Raw genomic sequence first — 16,899 nt, forward strand, 5'->3', positions numbered from 1 at the left:
TCTGTAGACCAGGCTGGCCTCAAACTCAGAAATCCGCCTGCCTCGGCCTCCCAAGTGCTGGGATTAAAGGTGTGCACCACCACTGCACGGCTCAAGTTAGAAGTTAACCAAACGTAGAGTCATGCTAGCTACTAGTTTAGTTAATAAAAAATAAGGTTTATCTAGCTTCCTGTAAATGTTTTCAAGGTTGAACAGATAGTAGATAGCTAGAAACAAGCAGTATTTGCCTATTCAGATGTACTATGGTGAGACAGATGATCTTCAAAAACCTCTGAGATCTACACAATATGACATTTTAAAATGTCTTTATTAGAGGGCTAGGGAAATGGCTCAGCAGGTAAAAACACTGACTGCTCTTCCAAAGGTCCTGAGTTTAAATCCCAGCAACCAAATGTTGGCTCACAACCACCCGTAATGAGATCTGACGCCCTCTTCTGGTGCATCTGAAGACAGCTGCAGTTTATTTATTTATTTATTTATTTATTTATTGGTTTTTTTTGAGACAGGGTTTCTCTGTGTAGCCCTGGCTGTCCTGGAACTCACTCTGTAGAACAGGCTGGCCTCAAACTCAGAAATCCGCCTGCCTCTGCCTCCCAAGTGCTGGGATTAAAGGTGTGCACCACCACCGCCCGTCCAGTGTACTTATTTATAATAATGAATAAATCTTTGGGGCTGGTGAGATGGCTCAGCGGTTAAGAGCACTGACTGCTCTTCCAAAAGTCCTGAGTTTAATTCCTAGCAACTACATGGTACCTCACAACCATCTGTAATGGGATCTGATGCCCTCTTCTGGTGTGTGTCTGAAGACAGCTACCGTGTACTCATATAAATAAAAGTAAATAAAAAAGTAAATGAATAAATCTTTGGGCTGGAGCAAGCAGGGCCAACCAGAGTGAGCAGAGGTCCTAAAGTCAATTCCCAACAACCAGATGAAGGCTCACAACTATCTGTACAGCTATAGTGTGTACTCATATGTGTAAAATAAATAAATAAATCTTTAAAATGTTTTTATTAATAAAAGGCTTTTCATGACAGTGAGACATGTCTGCTTCTACTCTACTTCAAAGATGATGATGAGCATATGGAGTTTGCTTCAAACGTGGCAAGCTGCCACCAGGCAAAAACCTATCCTTGTCCTAACTGCAGGCAGCATGCTGTCCAAGTTGTGGACAAGCAGGACACAGGTGAGCTTTGCAAGGACAAGGTAGGCAAGTCCTTCACCATTCCTGCTTCAGAGGAAAGTTTTTCAGATATATGCCAAAGATGATGCTCCAACCACAGAGAAACCTGGGTGACAGTCCAGGTACCCGGCAACCTGTCTTTTCTATACTTTTGGAAGCAGTTTGCTTTGCACTTCCTGTTTGCTCAGGTAATATTTATCCCTCTCAGGTCTCTGATGGTATTATAGTCTCAAATTTAAGCTTAAGTTGTTTAGGATTTAAGAAAATGTTCTAAGGTCTAAGATATTTTAGGTTGGTAATGTATGTTATGATAGAAAATAATTTAGGTGCAAAACTTTGGACTCACCAAGATAGGATAGATACCAGAATACTTTCTCCAAGGTTCCCAAATACACATGGACTGGACATTATGAATGTAATTCTTACTCGATAGTTTTCCTAATTGCTCTTAATTGTGTATCATTTATTGATGTTAGAGAAAGCCTTTTATTGGACTACAAGGAGGAGATGTAGGGATAATCTCTTGTGTACTGTGTGGAAGCATTACCTGTCAATAAAAATAATCTGAGGTAGGATTAGAAGGGGGGGGCTGGAGAGATGGCTCAGTGGGTAAGAGCTCTGACTGCTCTTCCAGAGGTCCTAAGTTCAAATCCTAGCAATCACATGGTGGCTCACAACCACCCACAATGAGATCTGATGCCCTCTTCTAGTATGTCTGAAGACAGCTACAGTATACTTACTTATGATAATAAATCAATCTTTGGGCTAGAGTGAGCAGGGACTGAGTGAATGGGGTCTACTGGAGCAAGCAGAGGTCCTAAAAGTCAATTCCCAACAACCAGATGAAGGCTCACAACTATCTGTACAGCTACAGTGTGTACTTATATACATAAAATAAATAAGTAAATCTTAAAAAAGAAAAAAATAAAGAAGGTGGGACATCCATCAGAGAGAGAGAGAGAGGAATGATGGGAAATAGGCTCGGAAAGATTCACCACAGGGAATCAAAAGTCATCAGATGGAAGAAGTCAGACATGAAACCGAGAAGACGCAACCAACCATGGGGTAGACATAGAGTAGAATAAATGGAATAATTGAGTTAGGAGGTAGTCGGGGAGCAAGCCTAGCTTAAGGCCTCTGAGTAATTATTTGGGTACTGGGATGCAGATGGAAAAGATTGTGGTTACATGCAACACCATTAACAATTCTTCAGTCTACTGTGGTTGGTACAAGTTATTTGCTTCATTAGACTAACATCAGACTTTTCCTATTCCTAGCACTTATTCTGTAGGACATTCAGGAGTTGTCGCAATTGTTTCAAGTCCAAATGTAGCCATTAACTACCTGGATGACTCTGGACCTTTATTTCTCATCTGTAACATGAACTACATTTCCTAAACATCTCCCAAGCTACTGTGACAAGCATTGCCACACACAAACATCATGTCATTTGGGGGATATTTCGAGATAGGAGTCTCATTATGGAGGTAGGTTGACCTTAAGTTCAGCAATCCTCCTGCCTCAGTCTTCTAAGAGCTAGGACTCAGGCATGTTCTACAGTGAATCAGATTATGTTTAACCCCTTAGAATAAATCCTGAGTTAACACTGAGGAATGCCAGACATGAAACTGAACAAAGCAGCAGAGGAGAGGTACAAATGAAGGGGGCCCGTGGAAGTGCGGGGTGGCAGGCAATATGGAAGACTGCACTTACAAAGCACAAGAAATGGAGGCAGGAAAGGAAAGTAAAATAAATAAATAAATAAATAAATAAAAATTTAAAAAACAAAACAACCACAAGATGGACAAAAAGGACAGGATGAGGAGAATTTAAAAAGTAGAAAATATAACACTGGAATGGTAACAATGCTCCTATCACCTGCCTTCCTTAAACCAAATGATAAACATTTGGAATCAAAGTTGATTTAGAAATAGGGTGAAACAGCACTCGGTAGTCAGAAACAGGTGGATCTGTGTGTTGGAGTTAGCCTGGTCTACATAGTGAGTTCCAAGACAGCCAGGGCTATATATTGAGGCCCTGACTTAAAAAAGAAAGAAAGAAGAAAAAAAAAGAAAAAAGGAATTGATCTCATACAGACTCAGGTGCTCAGACCAAGACTGAACAACTAAATTTCGTATTCTCTAGTATTACTCTTTCTTTTGTTCTATTTCCCATATATTTTTGTCTCACTATCCTATCTTGATAAATATGCTCAGCCCACTTTTTTTTTGTTTGTTTGTTTTGTTTTTTTGGTTTTTGGTTTTTCGAGACACGGTTTCTCTGCATAGCCCTGGCTGTCCTGGAACTCACTCTGTAGACCAGGCTGGCCTCGAACTCAGAAATCCGCCTGCCTCTGCCTCCCAAGAGCTGGGATTAAAGGTACGCGCCACCACCACCTGGCTCATCCCACTATTAATAAGGAATAAGATCAGCTGGGACTATACTGAGAAACTGCCTCAAAAATAAAAACAAGCTGGGCAGTGGTGGCGCATGCCTTTAATCCCAGCACTTGAGAGGCAGAAGCAGGCGGATTTCTGAGTTCAAGGCCAGCCTGGTCTACAGAGTAAGTTCTAGGACAGCCAGGGCTACACAGAGAAACCCTGTCTAAAATAAATAAATAAATAAATAAATAAATAAATAAATAAATAAAATAAAAACACAATGAATTACTGTAGTGTTCAATAAACAACTTTTTTTGTCTTTTGCGACAAAACTCACTATGTAGCACTAGCTGACCTGGAATCAATATGTAGACCAGGCTGGCCTGAACTCAGACTGATGCGTTCTTTAGCTGCCTCTAGAATGAAAGCTGTGGGCCACCATGACTGGCTGGTAAACAACTTCCAATGGCCCAAATAAGATATGGTAAAATCTAAGGTACCTTTAGCATGGCAGGCATGACGACACGCAGGGAAAGTGTCTCTGTGAAGAGCCTGTAGAGAGCTTCCTTCATAAAACACAACCTGTTCCTGTACCGACTCAGCGCTTCAGAAATCTGACTCAAGTTGGCTCCTCCGGCAACCTAAAAAACATGGAGTTACACAGTATGTTCACCTCCTCACACAGTGTCTGGGGCCTGTCAGCATTCAAAACAAGTCCTGTGTTCTTCGACCCTCCCTCCCCCCAAATCTCACAAATTTATCCAATGAGTGAAAGGTGCAGCTCAGTACAGTAACAAAGCAAGCAGGCACTGATGTGGGATCTCCCTGCAACTATAGTCCAGTTAAGACAGTAACTGGGTGGCGTGTGCCTGGAATCCCAGCACTTGGGAGGCAGAGGTAAGAGAACTGTTTCACCAAATTTGATGACAGCCAGGTCCTATATGAGCAACCCTGTCAAAAAAAAAAAAAAATCAAACCCCACAAAACCTCAACCGGCTGTGGTTTGGAGATTTGCATTAGTGGTAAGCCGCTTGCCTAGCAAGTGTGAAGCCCAGAGTACAGTGCCTAATGCAAACAAATAAGCAATGTGCAAATCAACAATCATGATGGAGACCTATCAGGCTAAGTACTCACATAGGTAAGTCTAGAAGGCACGGGGGACTCTCAGTGTTTAACTCCACTCTCACATGCTACAACTCTTCCTTGTTAATACAGGATAATATGGGTTTTTTTGTTTTGGTTTGGTTTTGGTTTTTTTGAGACAGAGTTTCTCTGTATAGCCCTGGCTGTCCTGGAACTCACTCTGTAGACCAGGCTGGCCTCAAACTCAGAAATCTGCCTGCCTCGGCCTCCCAAGTGCTGGGATTAAAGGTGTGTGCCACCACCACCTGGTCCATTCGAGCAGCCTATAGCTAACGGAGCTCTCCCGATTTTCAATCACACCTTCTCCTACTACATCCTCTACTACAGCCTCTCTCCAAAACAAAATCAACAAGGAATTTTTGTTTAGTCTTGTTTTTTTGAGTTTTCTCTATACAGCCCTGACATCCTGGAACTCATTCTATAGACCAAGCTAGCCTCAAACTAAGAGATCTACCTGCCTCTGCCTCCCAAGTGCACTACCACTACCTAGCTAACGAGAATTGTTTTTTCAAGATTTTATTTATTTATGTCTATAAGTACATTGTAGCTGTCTTCAGACACACCAGAAGAGGGCAACAGATCCCATTACAGATGGTTGTGAGCCACCATGTGGTTGATGGGAATTGAACTCAGGACCCCTAGAAAGAGAGCCAGTGCTCTTAAGCTCTTAAGCACTGAGCCGGTTTTCCAAGCCAGGATTTTTTTTTTTCTTTTAACTAGGCATGATCAAGTTTTTAACATACCTGGGTGGTAAAGAACAAAAAAACCAGGGGATAGGAGAATAAGGATCATACAAAACATCTCTCCTGCCTCCACCACTAACATCATTATTATCAGGACTCTACTAAACTGACAAGAAAATGCTTTTGTTGAAACAGAGTTTTAACATATACCCCAAACTGATTTCAAAAGTATAATCCACCTGCCTCAGCCTTACACACTCTAGTTTGTGTTCAGCTAAGGAAGCGCTTTTGAAAAAGGAACTCTGGGGCACTGGAGAGATGGCTCAACGGTTCAGAGTGCTAACTGGTCTTCAGAAGGTCCTGAGTTCAAATCCCAGCAACCACATGATGGCTCACAACCATTCATAACGAGATCTTCTGGGTTGGCCGAAGAAAGCTACAGCAAGCAAGCGGGGCTCTGGAGCAAGAAGAAAAAGTGTCTGAAGACAGCTACAGTGTACTTACATATTTAAAAAAAAAAAAGAAGAAGAAGGGAACTCTGTCAACTGCCAAAAAAAAATGAAGGACTGGTGACCTGAGTTTGCTTCTGGGAACTAATTCTCAGGCCTCAGATTATAGGCACTCAAGGTAGCTTATCATGGGGAGGACCCTGATGGATGCCCAGGCCTGATGTGCCGCCTTGAGGCCAACAGGGCTACAGGGGGTTGGTTTGGTGCCATGTATCCAAATGCTAAATAATGGCTACCAAGGTCTGGTAATGAGGACACCAGCTTTTGCTGTATGAACTTTGTTCCCCAAGTTAATTGGTCAATAAACGGCTAAAGCCTGTGATTGGGTAACAGAAAGAGGTAGGCAGGTTTTCTGTTACCTGGCTGGGGTTGAAGGTAGTGAAGAGAGGAGAAAGAAGAAAGCACAGGGAGGGAAGAGGAAGCTGCTATGAGAGGCGATGGACCATGAGCACGTGACTAGGAGAAACAGCAAACAAGGGACACATGACTGGGATGTCAGTTAGAAGAACTCAGACCTGCCCAATCTAGGCTTACAGCTTGTAAATAAAATACCTTGACTATGTGTCTTATATCTATACCTAGAATTTATAATGCCATTTCTACATTGCCACCAATCTTCTAGGAAAAGGTACCCCGGAGGCCCTGAACTTACTCTCACTCGTCAGCCAAAAGAAAACTGCAATAAGGTAAATGATTATACCTGTAATAATTATACTCATAAAAACTTAAACCCCACCCCACCCCACCCCCCGGTTACTCCAATTCTAATGGATGCTGTTAAATATAACACTCCCTGCCTCGACTGGCTGCCCAACGAGCCTACCTGGATTGAATAGTAGCCTCTATCAAGGGTGAAACTAGAAGTACTCACACTGTTAGTAAAAGTACAAGTCCACCTTCACTACGTTCTCCCTTCCTGCAGTCTGGAACACCATTGTGTTCTCTATAAAAAAGAGCTCAGAGGGATGGAGACTTCTACAAGATTTAAGGGCAATTAATAAAACCCTGCAGGTTTGGGGGTCCCCCACAAAGGGGCTACCCCTCATCTCCGCCATTCCTGTGGAGGATTTTATACAAGTACCCCCACCATGACCCCAATATTGAGTCTAATGTACAAGAATCTATAATGCTAATGAAACAAACTATATGTTAGGACAGACCTTTAAGCCTTGCTTTGCCATAAAGAAATCCGAATAGCCAGCATCTGTGAACAAGAGTCCCACAAATCGCATGGCAGGCCGGTGCTGCAGGAAGGACTCCACAGCTTGATCAGTGATGTTGATGCCCCCTGAAACATCCAGGGATATGAGGTTGGGCAGGATGTTCTTCTGTTTTAACAGATAAAAAGCCAGGCCTGTTCTGAGCTGCGTATGATTAGAAATATCAAGGTGAAGCAGGCATTTCAGTTGTCTGATAACTGCAAGAATTTGTGGTTTCTTCATGGCCAGGCACTTCAGATAGTGCATCGTGAGAGATCTGAGCCGGTTCTTACAGGAGAGGAGTGCAGAGATGTTGGTGACCAGAGTATTAGAGATATCCAAGCTTTCCAGGTTCGGTAACTGAGAAACACTAACTAGGTCTTCATTGCAAAAGGACACATTGGCAACGCTTAAAGTGTGAAGGCCAGTGAACTGACTCAAGGCCAGTAGTCTTGAGTTCGGAGGGACTATGGCTGAGTCTAGCATAAGACACCGAAGGTTTTTCTGGATCCAGGAACTGCTCTGGAGAGCGTGGATGATGTCTGGGGCTAGAAGCTCAGCATCTACCAAGGCGGCGTCCACTTCAATGAGCTTGTGATGGCAGAAGGCTGCTGTGAAGGCTGCTGCAGAAAGTTTAACTCTCTGAATATTTATCAGCTTCAGGTTCATCTGCTTGCCTTGGAAAATGCTTGCTGCCCTGTCAGTCAGCTTGCCTGTAAGAAAAGCAGAACCACTTTCAATGACGACCAGATCTCCTGCCTTTCCTGAAGGTGACACAGCAGTGACTGAGGAGGGCAGATGCCACTAGAATATATTCTAACCATGGTTCCTGCTGACCGTGCAGAGGCTGTTCTAAACCCTCCACTAGCTTATCTCTCTCATTCATTTTCTGCACTAACTCTACAGGGGAACTACTTAGCACTGTTAGATGAGGACACGGACCTTTCAAGAGTCTGTCTTGCCCAAGGTCTACTTGTGGAAGGTAGTACTTCAGAACTCAGACTCTCCTACACCAACCCTGTTTGCAAAAACAAAACACAAAACCAAACAGGTAGACAAACTATAAGTAAACAACTCCATTATAATCATTTTGGGGGAGGGGATTTCACAATATAGCTATAGCTGTCCTTGAACTCACTATGTAGACCAGGCTGGCCTCAAACTCAGAGCTCTGTCTCTGCCTCCTCAGTGCTTGGATTAAAGGTGTGTGCCACTGTACCTGGCTTTTTCTGTTCTGATCACTTTAAATCAAAATACAGGATGACTTAACGAGCTAATTACTAATCAGTTGGGCCTTCATTTTCTTTTTAAAAAAATTTTTAAGATTGGGGTTGGAGAAATGGCTCAGCGGTTCAGAGCACTAGCAGTTCTTCCAGAGGCACTGTGATCAACTCCCAGCAACCACATATGGCTCACAACCATCTATAATAGGATCTGATGCCATCTTCTGGTATGCATGTGTACATGCAGATAGAGCATTCATATACATGAAATGAATAAATAAATCTAAAAAAATCAAAATACTAAAAAAAAAAATTTCAGATTGACTTATTTTATTTATATGCATGTTTTTGCCCTCATGTGTCTATGGGCACCCATCATGTTTGTGACTGGTGCCCATGGAGGTCAGAAGAGGACATCCAGTCCCTTGGAACTGATATTACACATAGTTGTAAGGCACTATGTAAGCTGGATCCTCTGCACCAGCAACAAGTGTTCTTAACTGCTGAGCCATCCCTCCAACCCTGGAAGACTTCATTTTCTTCATTTGTAAAACAAAGAGGCTGTACTAAGCGCCATTTAGCAAAGAGTTACAAAGCACTGCCTATATATGAGATTCCATCCTAAGCAACAGGCATATCAGACCCCACAAGGACCTCAATCTAGAAGGGCACACCGGTAGATGATTAAAATAGTATATACTCGAAGTAAGAACATACGAATGATAAAATTGAGACTGGTGAGAGTGATGTGCTCTAGAGAAGTTGTGTGTGTGTGTGGTATGTATGTATGTGTGTGTATCTGTGTGTGGTGTGTGTGTATGTGTGGTGTGTATGTATGTGTGTGTATAGCGTGTGTGTGTGTGTGTGTGGTGTGTATGTATGTGTGTGTATATAGCATGTGTGGGGTGTGTGTGTGTGTGTGTGTGTGTGTATAGTGGTTTGTGTGAGTTTGAGGTCAGCCTCAGGGAGGATCATGAAACCCTGTCCAAGACAAAAAAAAAACAAACAAAACAATTTTGGGACAGTAAGTAATTAGACTAACTTTAGTTGGAAATAAGACACTGAAAACGCTTTGCAGTTTGGAGCATTTCAGATTTTCACATTAAAGATGTTCAACTGTTTTTCCAAATCCAAAATGTCCCCAGCCATAAGTAAGCACGAGGGATACTCAGCCCCTCCAGAACTCTCTAAAATAACCAGATTCAGGCATGGTGATGCAGGCTACAGTCTCAACTAGTCAAGAGGCTGAGGCAACCTCTTGCTTACTTGCATGCTGGGGTTGAAGGGATAAGACCTTGTCTCAAAAAAATGAAATAAGGGCTGGAAAGATGATGGCACTTGCTGCTCTTGCAAGAGACCTAGGTTCAGTTCCCAGCATCCACATGGAAGCTCAAAAACACCTGTAACTCCAATTCCAGGAATCTGATGCCTTTACCTGACCTTCTTGAGCACCAAGCATACACATAATGTATATATGTACATGCAGGAAAAACATTCATGCACATAAAAAATGAAAATCTTCCTTTCAAAGAAAATAGGCTTGTGTAGCAGTACATGTCTTGAGACACAAGGATCCCTCTACTGGGGGAGAACTTTCATCAAGTCTTACTCAGCTGTGGAATGCGCATACTACACTACTGAGGTGCCAAGTAAGACCTGGCCATTGCTACCGCAGTGGCCAGTCTGCTATAGAATTAAGCTACAGCTCCACTGGATTGGATTAGAAGTCCATGCCACAAGAGGGAAGGAATTCATGTCTGGTACTGTAAGTTTGGTCAAAAGCTGGGGAGGTAAAGGCTATGCGTGTAGTAGGGAAGATACAGCTGTTGTTTGCTAACTGGACATGAGATGCTGTGAAACTAACTTGTAAATATGGTTTTTGTCCATAGATCAGTACTGCTGTTAGCTTAGCTGCAGACATATGCCTGGTCAAGGGCGAAGAAGAGCTGACTGTTGGAGTTGGGGGAACAACAGGGCTTAGTGTGTAAGAGCACCGCATCTGCTATGCAAACGTGAAAACCTGAGTTCAAATCTCCAGAACTCAAGTAAAAAGCCCAGCATGACCAAACATACCCATCACCCCAGTGCTGCGTGATGGTGGAGATGGGGCTGCCAGGCGTTGCCTGGCTATCAGCATAGTTCCAGGCTTAGTAAGAGACTATGTCTCAGGGAGCTAAGGAAGGAGATGATCGAACAGATCATCTGATGTCCTCTGCAGGCATACACACAGGCATCCATACGCTGAGCGCTAAGGGGGTATTCTCTATTGCCCATTCCAAAGCTCATAGAACGATGCAGAAGAGAGGGAGGGAAAGAATGTCAAAAGCCAGAGGAGGGACTGGCAGCTGAGGAACACTTTTTTCCTCTATAATACAGACACTGTATTCTTTCTTTCTTTCTCTCTTTTTTCTTTTTGTTTGTTTGTTTGTTTTTTTGAGACAGGGTTTCTCTGTGTAGCTTTGGCTGTCCTGGAACTCACTCTGTAGACCAGGCTGACCTCAAACTCAGAAATCTGCCTGCCTCTGCCTCCCACCCAAGTGCTGGGATAAAAGGCGTGTGCCACCACCGCCCAGCCAGACACTGTATTCTTTACTCAGTGGCCAATTCAGCACAAGAGCCTGTCAACAATCTGTCAGAGGAGGAAGGGAATGACAAGAGCCCATCCTCCATGAGGATGGTATGTAATTAATGGCTGATGTGCATGGGGGGAGGGGCGGCAGGTATTGGGGTGTTGTCTTAAATAGTACAGCCACGGCTAACCCACACTCCTGTAAATTACCCCTCACTGATATCTCAGTGGGTCATAAAAACAAAACAAAAAAAAAAAAACAACAAAAAAAAAGAAAAGTAAAGCACTTTAAGACTACACTTTAGAGAACATTTAGTACCTTGCGAAGCCATCCTCTCAAGGAATTTATCAGCTATTTCATGAGGGAAATACCAATGCTCTGGAAGACACAACGTTCCATCGGGTCTTTTAGAACACCATTTGTCCAGTTCAGCGATTAAGACATCCAGACAGAGGTTGACCAAAGAGTAGGGTGAAGCCTCCTCCTAAGCCATCAAAAGAGGAAAAGAAAAAAGCTGTTAGAATTCATCTGCAAACATTCAACGTAAAAGTGACCATGGTCAGCAAGATGACTCAGCAGGCAAAGGTGCTCGCTTTACTGCCAAGCCTGATGGTCTGAGTTTATCTTTGAGAAGAACCAATCTCCAAAAGTGCCCTTTGCCCTCCACACACTCCATACCGCACATACTAAATTAAAGAACAACAACAAAACAATCAGCCAGACATGACAGGGTACAGCTTTAATCCTACCTAGCCCTTGGAAAGCAGAGCAGGCAGATCTCTGAGTTTAAGACCAACCTGTCCTTCAAAGTGAGTTCTAGGCCAACCAGGTATAGGTAGCAAGAGCCTGCCTCAACAGTAGTAAAAAGAAATAATAATATTTTAATACTATTATTTCTGAAGTCAAATGCACAGCTTACCAGAACCTATGAGATAGTGCTGAGACAGATTTTAAAGTTCACAGTTTTAGAATTCTCAGTGCTTATGCTTGCTGCCAAGCCCGACAGCCTGAGTTTGATGACTAGGACCTATACAGTGATCCCCTCCCCCTAGTTATCCTCTGACCTCTGCACTCCCACCTCTGCATGTGCTTCCCCCATATAAGTAACTCCATGTACCACAAGGTCCTAGAAAAACAACCCCAACCCAGTGTAGCTCAGGCTGGCCTCAGACTCTCAGCAAATCTCTTGCCTCATCTGTCCAAGTACTGGGATTACAAACTTGAGCCACTATGTCAGACATATTCACTTATTTATATATTGTTTAGCATTTTGAAATGGGGTCTAAATTAAGAGATGACCTGAAACCTGAGCTCAGGCAATCCGCCTACCTCAGCCTCCTGAATAACTTGACTACAGTCACAAACACTTTGGGGTTAGCAATATGGTTCAGTTACTTTTTCTCAGGCCGCACAACCCATGTTCAGTTCCCTGGATGAACAAGACAGCAAGAAAGAACTGACTACCCCTTAGGAGCTGGCCTCTTACCTCCACACACCTGCACCCACAAAGTAACTGAAATAAATAATTTCTTCTAAAAAGATGATTTTTTTAATTGGTTGGCACAGTAGTGCACACCTGTGAACCCAGCATTTAGGAGGAAAGGGGCAGCAGCAGGTAGAGGCAGAGGATCAGTTCAAAGATAATTTTATTTATTTACTGACTTACAAATAGGGTCTCTCTAATAGCCCCGTCTGACCTCCAACTTGAAGTCCCACTATCTCAGCTTCCCAAATGTTAGAAAACAATCCACTTCTACATATTTACTGGGTTTTTGTCGTTCTGGGCAATGCCTCCTGCAGTACATCAGGTTCATTATGTAGTCGAAGATGACCTTGAATTTGTAATTCTCTTACATCCACTTCCCAAAGCTGAGACGAAAAGCAGGAGCCACCAGCTCATGTCATACATCCCCAGCCCACGATACATTGTTTTCAAGCCTTACAGCTTCAGCTCTCCAACTTCTGACCTTAGGTAAACCCTTTTATTTATGAAAAACTAGACTACTGGGGCTGGAAACAGTTAAGAGAGCTGCTCCTGCAAAGGACCAGGTTTTGGATCCCAACACCCACACTGCAGCTCCCAGCTCCCAGAGGTTTTTAACAGTTCCAGAGGATGCAATACCTTCTTCTGACCTTTGTGGGCACTGCAGGCATGGTGCCCATACATACAGGCAGGCAAAACACTCAAAGACAAAAAATAAGAATAAGTCTTTTAAAATGAACTTTTTTTGCCAGGCAGTGGTGGCACACGCCTTTAATCCCAGCACTTGGGAGGCAGAAGCAGGCAGATTTCTGAGTTTGAGGCCAGCCTGGTCTACAGAGTGAGTTCTAGGACAGCCAGGGTTACACAGAGAAACCTTGTCTCAAAAACCAAATAAAATAAAATAAAATAAAATGGACTTTTTCTAGGTTCAATACTCAACACTTACCTCTTTCATGTTTTTTGTATATTAGAAGTAAAAATTGACTGTAATTTCAATGTTCATGAGGCAGGTGCTTGACTCTTAAGAGCTGTTCTTTCAGAGGAAGCAATTTCAGATTCCCAGCACCCACATGGCAGCTTACAACTCTTTCTTAATTCCAGTTCCAGAGCCTTCCCCACCCTTTTCTGGCTCCCTTTGATACCAGGCACACACACAGTTCACTTAACATACATGCATGTAAAACATATACATGAATTAAATTAAGTTCAAAGAAAAAACAAAACAAAACACAAAGTCCCTGTAGGTAGCCATCTCACGGTCTAAGATGCGAGAGAGAAGCTGAGGGAGAACTGCTTGCCTTACAGCCGGTCAAGGTAGGCCTGTATAACAAAACAAAAATTCGTACTACATACACCTTCAAACCCCACTAAGCTGTTATAGAAAACTCACTCGCTGGACAGTGGAATCTCAGCACTCAGAAGCAGAGGCAGGAGGATGTCTGTGAGTTCAAGGCCAACCTGGTCTACAGAGTGAGTTCTAGGACAGGCAGAACTACAAAGAGAAACCCTCTTTCAAAAACACAAAACAAACAAAACAACAAAAGACACAAACAACCTTACTCACAAGCAGATCCTGAGAGTGCCTAGCTCATCTACCAGAAACAAGATGTGGGTTTAGAGATAGAAGCAACCCACACAGTAGGAATGAGTACATTCTAAAGAGAAATTCTGTCCCTTGCTTTGGCCAGTGGACTACTGAAAGGATACATGGCAAGAAATTGCAGTTTAACCTAGCATCACCCTCAGGGAAGAGAAAGGCTGAAGCCTGGGGCCATAGGGGGAAACCTGCCTTCTGTTAACAACCACTTCCATTTACTACACTATCTTTTGGAACAGGCTAGAACAGAGACAATGAAAGGTCCGTGACAGGTAGAACCACATCTTGCCTCTTCTTGTGATGTATAGCTCCAGCCTTCTACTTATAACCTAAAATTCACATTTGACACTCTGAAGATAAACTGGGGATGTATACTCAGGGGTGCCACTGGGTCTTTTTGCCACTCTTCCCAATACAGTCATACTAAAGGAGTTTTTTTGTTTGTTTGTTTGTTTGTTTTTACTTTTCACTATTAATTTGTCTCTTTAATTGGCTCCAATGTGGACTCTGTTTCAGCAAATAAGGTAGGAGGGTCAGCAAGATGAAGTGGGGAAAGAAAAAAAGATAAGCTGGACATAGCAGTACTTGCCTTTAATCCTGCCACTTGAGGTGCAGAGTTCTGCCGGTCTACACAGTGAGTTCTAGGACAGCCAGGGTTATACAATGAGACCCTGTCTTAAAAAGAAAATGAAAGAAAGAAAGAAAGAAAGAGAGAGAGAAAGAAAGAAAGAGAGAGAGAGAGAAAGAGAGAGAGAGGAAGGAAGGAAGGAAGGAAGGAAGGAAGGAAGGAAGGAAGGAAGGAAGAGCAAGAAAGAGGAAGAAAGCAGGGCATCCACAGATGGCCTCACCTGGGGATCCATCCCATATACAGCCACCAAACCTAGCTGCTATTGTGGATGACAGGAAGTGCCTGCTGATGGAAGCCTGATGCGGCTGTCTCTGGGGAGGCTCTGCCAGAGCCTGACAAAAACACAGGCAGGTGGATGCTTGCAGCCAACCATTGGACTGAGTGGGGGGGGGGGGTCCCCCAATGGAGGAGCTGGAGAAGGGACTGAAGGAGATGAGGGGGTTTGCAGCCCCATGGAGGGAGCAACATAGCCAACAGGTCAGATTCCCCCCACTCCCCCCCCCACCCCCCCGAACTATCAGGGACTGGATCATCAACCAAAGAATACACATGGAGGGACCCATGGGGCTGGCCACATATAAGGCAGAGGATGGCCTTGTTGGACATTAGTGGGAGGAGAGGCCCTTGGGCCTGAAGTTGTTCGATGCTCCAACATAGGGGAATGCCAGGATGGGAAGATGGAAGTGGGTGGGTGGAGAAGAACCCTCTAAGAGGCAGGGGGAGAGGAGATGGGGGATGGCATAGGGTGTTTCTGAAGGGGAGACCTGGAAAGGGGAAAACATTTGAAATAAAAAATAAATAAGGGGGGGAGGAATAGAGGGAAATAAATAAATAAAGGAGGGCTGGAGAGATGGCTCAGCAGTTAAGAACACTGACTGCTCTTCCGAAGGACCTGAGTTCAAATCCCAGCAACCACATGGTGGCTCACAACCATCCATAATGAGATCTGACGCCCTCTTCTGGTGAGTCTGAAGACAGCTACAGGGTACTTAGATATAATAATAAATAAATCTTTGGAGGAAAAAAAAAAGAAATAAAGGAAGACATGGATGGGGCAAGGGGATAAAGCCACGGCTGGTGATATAACCTATAATTATACCTGAGAAACTGAGACAGAAGGCAAGCTGCCTTGCAACTTACTGTGTAGACCAAGTTGGTTTGACCCTGCAATGATTCTCCTGCTTCTGCTGGAATTATACATGTGCACAACCATACCTAATAAATACTAACTTAAAAGATTTGTGTATGAGTGTGTGCCTGTATGTGGCTACATGCACACAAATGCAGGTATTCAGAGGTCAGAAGTGTCAGAACCCCCTGGAGCTGAAGTTACAGGCAGTTATGAGTCACTCAACATAGATGGCTAAGAACCAAACTCAAGACATGAGTAAGAACAGTGTGCACACTTAACCTCTGAGCCATTTCCCAAGCCCAAAACTAATACCACTTTACCATCTGTAGATTTTTGTAACCAATAACAGAATATATATGCTTCTTTAAAAGTACTACTATATATATGTGTGCTTTACCTGCATATATGTATGTGCCATGTGTGATGGGACCAGAAAGCAAGCACTGGATCCCTTAGAACTAGAGTCAATACTGACACATGTGAGTGCTGGGCACTGAACCTGAGTCTACTGCTCTAAATCACTGAACCATCTCTCCAATCTCTACAATATGCTTTTTAAATCTGAGCAAACCATAGAGATAGCTTAACAGTTAAGAACACTGGCTTCTCTTCCTGAGAACCCAGGCTTAATTCCCAGCACCCATAGGCAGCTCACAACTGTCTGTAACTCTAGTTCCAGGGAATCAAATAACCCCATGCACACATACATGCAGGCAAAACATCAATGCACACAAAAGAGAAATAAGTAAAAATTAAAAAAATTTTGAGTGAACCAAGAGAGGTAATATTTGAGCCATATGTATATATATATATATATATGTGTGTGTGTGTGCGTGTGTGTATATATATATATAATAACATAGAACCTGCGTTCTTGGGCTGGTGAGACAATCAGCTGGTAAAGACCCTCGCTTCCAAGCTGAAACACTGAGTTCAATACATATGGCAGAACAGAACAGACTCCAAATGGTCATCTGACCTCCTCAAATGTGTCCAAGGCACACACATTACAAAGAATCCACAAAAAATTTACAGGTCCAAACCTATAATCTCACCACTAGTGATATAGAGGCAGAATCATCAGAAATTCAAGGTCACCCTCAGCTACATAGGGAGCTAGAGGACAGTCTAGAACACATAAGACAAGGACAAATAACTTAAAAAAAAAAA

The 16,899-nt window shown here is 43.2% G+C and overlaps 1 protein-coding gene across 2 annotated transcripts in view; it reads right to left on the reverse strand.

Moving 5' to 3' along the window:
• The window catches only part of Zyg11a (zyg-11 family member A, cell cycle regulator), a 37,736-nt gene that overhangs the window by 17,689 nt on the left and 3,148 nt on the right, over window positions 1–16,899 (reverse strand). For both annotated transcript variants that reach the window (XM_031378120.1, XM_031378121.1), the window contains exons 2-4: window positions 11,208–11,373; window positions 7,058–7,809; window positions 4,063–4,203 (exon numbers count right to left, since the gene is read on the reverse strand). In XM_031378120.1, coding sequence (XP_031233980.1) covers window positions 4,063–4,203; window positions 7,058–7,809; window positions 11,208–11,373 — 1,059 coding nt within the window. The remainder of the gene's footprint in view (window positions 1–4,062; window positions 4,204–7,057; window positions 7,810–11,207; window positions 11,374–16,899) is intronic.

Source organism: Mastomys coucha, unplaced genomic scaffold (genome assembly GCF_008632895.1).
Source record: "Mastomys coucha isolate ucsf_1 unplaced genomic scaffold, UCSF_Mcou_1 pScaffold18, whole genome shotgun sequence".
In the NCBI taxonomy this organism is placed as follows: Eukaryota; Metazoa; Chordata; class Mammalia; order Rodentia; family Muridae; genus Mastomys; species Mastomys coucha.